At 40.9% G+C, this 6,000-nt stretch overlaps 1 protein-coding gene across 4 annotated transcripts; it reads left to right on the forward strand.

Annotated features, from left to right (window-relative positions):
* The first annotated feature begins 729 nt into the window (after positions 1–729).
* nkx2.4a (NK2 homeobox 4a) lies at positions 730–4,988 on the forward strand. Of its 4 annotated transcripts, none has more exons than XM_078089807.1 (3): positions 730–843; positions 2,683–3,006; positions 3,498–4,206. In XM_078089807.1, the coding sequence occupies exons 1-3, from the start codon at positions 777–779 to the stop codon at positions 4,190–4,192; spliced, it is 1,086 nt and encodes a 361-aa protein (XP_077945933.1). In that variant the 5' UTR covers positions 730–776; the 3' UTR covers positions 4,193–4,206. The 4 variants fall into 4 exon arrangements, with proteins under 4 accessions (XP_077945933.1, XP_077945934.1, XP_040055929.2 ...); XM_078089808.1 differs by having other exon boundaries at positions 732–843; positions 3,525–4,988; XM_040199995.2 differs by lacking the exon at positions 730–843 and having other exon boundaries at positions 2,485–3,006; positions 3,525–4,988.
* Positions 4,989–6,000: the final 1,012 nt, after the last annotated feature.

Genomic DNA, 6,000 nt, shown 5'->3' on the forward strand with positions numbered 1-6,000 from the left:
TTGTAAGCAATTACGTCATTGTACAATCTCGTCAAATATTTGTGGTGAAACAATCAAAAACGTTTGTCACTTAAGTTGTCTGTAGCTTGTCAAGGACCAGACATTTAAAAAGCGTCTATTATTAAGTTAAAGCAAGACCCGTTACAACGCAAAGCAACACACCGCCCTTTGCGTAATTCTGGGAATTAAATATTGGTTTCTTTATCAACCCCAAGAGAATAAGTGAAAATCCTGGTTGCTGCAATGATCAATTTAGATGATTTCCTATGAATATTTTGCAGGATATTTGTCAGCATGTATCACATAGCGCCATGCACATGCAGCAACGAGCTATAGGTCCAATAAGTATTAACATAAACAGCTGTAAAACGGTATCAAAAAAAGGGAACATTTTCAGCACATTAATTATTATTTTTTAATGATTCAATTGCTGTCTTTATAAATGTGTCAAATGTATTTACAAACCTTTTCTGGGCCTTCTTCTCACCTCCTTGGCGCGTCCGTGTTTCCCGTTGCCGATGCCTTGACCACGTCACATTCAACGAACGAGTAAAAAGTAAACTTGGATCAAAAACAATACATGCATTTGGACTATAAGACCTTCTAAAGCGTTGCAACCAGCTCCGGATTTTTATGGGATCGTAATGTGGAGGGTCTGTGGACCAGGGTCCTGCTCTCTGACTCAGTAATCCACGAGGTTGAGAGGTTTGCCTCATTTACATAATGTTAGAGGTCTGGGCCGAGGCCTACCTTTCTTTTCGCCATGAAAAGACACCATGCTGCCGAGGAGAGACGAGTGGAAAAGGCGCACAGACGTCTGGACAAGTGCAGGAATATTTGCAGGTATGAAATGTTTCTTTAATTTAACAAATACGTTGTGGTTTTTCATTATTGATGATGTGATCGGAAAAAGGCTCCTATTATAGTGGCAGCATTTGGTTTAAACCTGTTTACACCACTCCAGTCGAACACATTTTTACTTTTTGCGCCCCCCCCCCTCCATCCCCCTCTCCCTCCATCACCACACTTGGGTAGTTTTCGATCAACTCCAGCTGATTTTGGAATACGCACGCACTGTTTGCTTTACCTCAGGAACAATAACGTGCAGCCACTCCACATCAAATCCTCTGCGGAATCCAGCCATCCTGTCTGCTATCAAAAAAACATTCGGTACAGAATATTTATTACAACCGGACTGTCGAGTTAGCTGGAGATTGGTGTTCTTGATACGTCCCTTTAATTGATGGCTGACCAAGTCACGTCTTCAACTGATCAATTACGGTCGGCAGCTACTTGCCGCGTGCCACGCTAAATTACATTAGTGGGCTTCATGGAGACGAGTGCTTCCATCCTCTAATAAAGGAAGATGGGAACACGTTTCACGTGTAGAAAATAAGCCCAAGACAGAACACCTGCTCCTGCTGCTGCCTACTGTTGATGGAGATGGAAAAAAAAGAAGAAAAAAAAAACATCATCAGTATTATGATTTTAGCCCTTTATGAGCGTGATGTTCTACCCCTCTCAATTATTGAACGGTTATGAGCTATGCGTTCTAGATCCATAAAGGACACATGTTAGGCTTTAATGGGGAGCTACATTAAGTGCTGTTCATTATTGCCGTTTGCAGTAGCTCTTTTCTCTTCTGACCCCCCCGTTGTGTGTCTCTTCCTCTGATTCTTCCCCTGGCGCCAGTCAGTTTGCTCAGAGATTACAATGTCGGGTCAAGACTGCAAAGTGTTATTTGTGCATGCAGTGACCGGACCTGAGGATTGGATGCTTACAATATTGTCTTCCTATTGCCTTCAGTCGGATAAATTGTATATTTGGAACATATTAATAAAACTACGATGTATCCTAATTCCATTCGACGAAGAAGAGGAATGAATGCGAGAAAAAACAAACAGCCTTAGAAAATATTCTAATAATCCCGTATATTATATAATATGCCTGGTTATATTGTATAATATGCCTGTTTGTGAAGGTAAGATGGCTATATGCTCACAGGTCGGATCATTATTCCCGTTCCCTTTCAGCATTTTATCATTTTGAGCTAATTTGGACTTTTCTTTCTGGTGTCTTTCTTTCTGCTGGGGCGAAATGATGCTTAAGAAGCATAAATGAGGCGGTCACACAACTTCATTGTGCCTCTTTGATGACGCTCGGTGGCCCTTGTGTCTGTTCAAAGTGCTCTCAAAGTTTCTAGAAAGAGTGGAATTCCCTACTGACGCAAAATAGTCATATGTGGTTAGATCAGCTGATCTGCAAAACATAATGGGTTATTCTCACCTGTTTATAGCTGCCAGAAAGCACAGAATCGTACATGTGTGCCATCGTTTTATTCACGTATATGCAGCTTTATATAAAGCAATGTGCATCTGCATGAATTATTTCCCTAAAATGTCAATGAGGATTGTTTGATGGTTTAGGAGTTTTCGCTCCGCCCCCTGTGTTTGTCGTAAACCTGGCTCCTGGCTCCAATAAACCCGGGCTAAGAGCGCCCTGGGCTCGCCTCCTTCTCCAAGGCGATCAATAGGATCTCAGGCGCTCTACAAGCACTCTCTTACGTAGACATCCACTAAGGAGGGAGCCGATACAACAACACGGTTGATCTGCTCGAACACAAAAATCTACCTGCTTTCTGAATCATGTCGTTGAGCCCAAAGCACACTACGCCTTTTTCAGTGACAGATATTTTGAGTCCAATCGAGGAGACCTACAAGAAGTTTAGTGCCATGGACGGCGCAGGGAACCTAACCTCTCCACTGGGAGCCTACCGACAGCCTCAGGTGCAGACCGGCATGCAGCAGCACTCCATGGGCCATAACGCCGTGGCCACCACGTACCACATGCCGCACGCCGTCTCCCAGTTCTCCCACAGCGCGATGGGGGGATACTGCAATGGAAGCATTGGCAACATGGGAGACCTCCCGTCGTACCAGGAAAGCATGCGGAATAGTGCGGCAACAGGGTGGTACAGCTCCAACCCTGATCCGAGATACTCCACAAGTAAGTCATTTACTCCATTTATACGCGTTTTCTCTTTTTATTTATAAATGATGAATACATTCAATTTATTTTATTTATTTTTTCTCCGGAATGAGGGAAGAAAGCGCACGTAATTTCATATTTATATCGCTTTCTGATATTTATGTTGTGGGGCAAACAATAACAAGTTAATACAAATTGTGTGCACACTTTTAGCACATCTTTAATTTAAAATGGCTATTACTAATTAACCGAAAAGGAGATCATTATTTCATGTCTGTTCAACTTCTTTACTTTGGCAATAGAACATTTCTAATATATTTATTTGTTATTATTATTATTATTTATTTGTTATTATTGTGAATATTATTATTGTTTTTACCACGTGTGTTTTGTTAAGCTTTCAAGCTTTTAATAATGATCAGCCAATAATCGATAGAGACTATTTCAGGCGAAACAGTGTTCTCCTCTTCTATTTATTGAACGCACATATATGTATGTATATTTTTAAGTTTCTAGATTCATGGGACCTTCCACAGGTATGAACATGAGCGGCATGGGGGGTCTCTCGGGGATGGCTGACGCGACCAAATCCATGCCAGTTCTCCACGCTGCGCCCAGACGGAAACGGCGCGTCCTGTTCTCGCAGGCTCAGGTCTACGAGCTGGAGAGGAGGTTCAAGCAGCAGAAATACCTGTCGGCGCCCGAGAGGGAGCACCTGGCCAGCATGATCCACCTGACGCCGACCCAGGTGAAGATCTGGTTTCAGAACCACCGGTACAAGATGAAGCGACAGGCCAAGGACAAGGCGACGCAGCAGCTGCAGCAGCAGCAGCAGCAACAGGACGGTAACCTGTGCCAACAGCAGGCGCAGTCCCCGAGGCGCGTAGCCGTGCCGGTGCTGGTGAAGGACGGTAAACCGTGTCAGAACGGCTCCAACACGCCGACGCCGAACCAGCAACAGGTACAACAGAGCCAGCAACAAAGCCAGCAGCAGAACGGGGCCGGAGTTGTGCTCGCTTCCCCGACCAGCAGCCTCGGCCAGCATCAAAGCCAGCAGCAGGTGAACGCTTTGGAGCTGGAGGAGATGTCTCCCAGCCCCCCCTCGCTGCACAGCCAGCTCAACATGGCCCAGATAGACACATCTGCTGTAGATTACACCAGTAACATGGTGAGCTCAAACCTCCTCTACGGCAGAACGTGGTAGGACTTAAAACAGTACTGTCACTTTCCACTTTTTCTATGTGAACCTGCGGATGAGCCCATGCAAGAACTATATTCATATATGTGTGTGTTTATATATATATATATATATATATATATATATATATATATATATATATATATATATATATATATATATATATATATATATATATATATATATATATATACACATATGAGCACAACATATGAAGGCTGGTAACGTGGGCCCTTTGCTTTGGAGGAGACGAGGCGCACAGAGGCGCACCAGCTGATCAGGGCACATTTTCTTGACATCTCTGAGAGGGGAGTCTATTTTTGAACATTACAGAAATGGCTGCCCTTGAAAGCAATTACGTCGTTTCTGGACCTTTTGTAAACCATGTTTTGGACCTTCCTCATGATGTTTTAAACGTAGTCTATGTTGTTGAAACGAAAAGGAATGCTGCTTCACTTGTTCGGACCGGGGGGCGCGCGGGGGGGGGGGGGGGGGGGGGGGTGGGATCAGGTTTGAAGTATAAGCCACCACTTCTTATTTACGGGGATAACCTGATATTTTATCATATTAATATTGTAAACTAATGTATTCCTTTAGACTTATTAAATAAAGTAGGGAATTGTATATCTGGCTAACACACGAGAATGCGGTTAAATGTGTAATAATAATCGTTATTGCGTCCACTTCTATGTTTTCTTTATTCTTTTGTAAGTTAAAAAGGAACAAATGCGTGATGGCTGCTGTATATGTTTCAAAACCAAGTGAACGTTAACAATAAATAACTTGAAGTGTGAGAGCTATATTTGAGGAAGTAATTTTTAAAAAAAGGGATCTGTTTTGGAGTGCAATTTCATTATGTTGTGATTGAGACCAAATTGGGACGTAAAGCAAGGTCGAAGAGGGAGCCAGCATTGTTCAGGTGACATTTTCGAGGGGAGCCTTTCATGGAGGATGTCTGCAGGATGTCAGGGCAGGGAAATCTCCCACCACTAACGCTTTGCAGCAGGTTTATATGGACATTCATTTATGCATTGGTGTATTAATATAACTAATTTCTTATAAAATAATAATAATAATATGACTATGTCTAATAGGCCCAGACGTTCGTTGTGCCTGTTCAATTTTTATTGTGAATGCTATCCTTTGTAAAATATATAATTATTATAAGGATGAATAATATCCAAAGGGATTGAGTACATGTTTTGCATTATTATCATACTCTAGCTAATTACATTATAATTATTGTTTTATTATTATTATTTTATAATTATAATTATGATCCAAAACTTTAGCAACATTAAATAAAGATTCCCTACCAATAAGTTACAAAAAATATACTTAAATTTAAGTTTTAAATCCATTTTTATTTTACTACATTTCTTTTCGCGGAAAGTGAGAGTTTTTTTTTTTTTTTTGTCTTTAAGTTTGTTTTTTGAGTATTGACAATAAGGTTTAACCAACTTTTGATGATACAATGAAAATATTCCACCTTTATCTAAATGCAGAGAAATACTTATTATTTTGATAAAATTTATTTAGATAAAATCTTTGACAAAATATATCATAAAAATGCAAAACACCAGACTTGCCAAATAATAACAAGTGTACATTTACATGTGTAAATTAATTTATTGCTATTTTGATATTATATAACCAATAACCCAATTATTTTCTGGTGCATTCACATAAGCAATGTTTGAAAAAAACTTTTGCCACAGTTCCTTTTTTCTTCACACTCTCATTCCTTACAGACACACACACACACACACACACACACACACACACACACACACACACACACACACACACAAACA

Source organism: Gasterosteus aculeatus, chromosome 15 (genome assembly GCF_964276395.1).
Source record: "Gasterosteus aculeatus chromosome 15, fGasAcu3.hap1.1, whole genome shotgun sequence".
Classification (NCBI taxonomy): Eukaryota; Metazoa; Chordata; class Actinopteri; order Perciformes; family Gasterosteidae; genus Gasterosteus; species Gasterosteus aculeatus.

What these genes read in the sequence shown, in the direction of transcription:
- nkx2.4a (XM_078089807.1), top strand. Translation starts at nt 777, where the DNA reads ATGCTGCCGAGGAGAGACGAGTGGAAAAGGCGCACAGACGTCTGGACA. An exon ending in AAGTGCAGGAATATTTGCAG is followed by an intron (nt 844 to 2,682) that starts GTATGAAATGTT and finishes CGCCTTTTTCAG; the next exon opens with TGACAGATATTTTGAGTCCA. An exon ending in TGATCCGAGATACTCCACAA is followed by an intron (nt 3,007 to 3,497) that starts GTAAGTCATTTA and finishes TATATTTTTAAG; the next exon opens with TTTCTAGATTCATGGGACCT.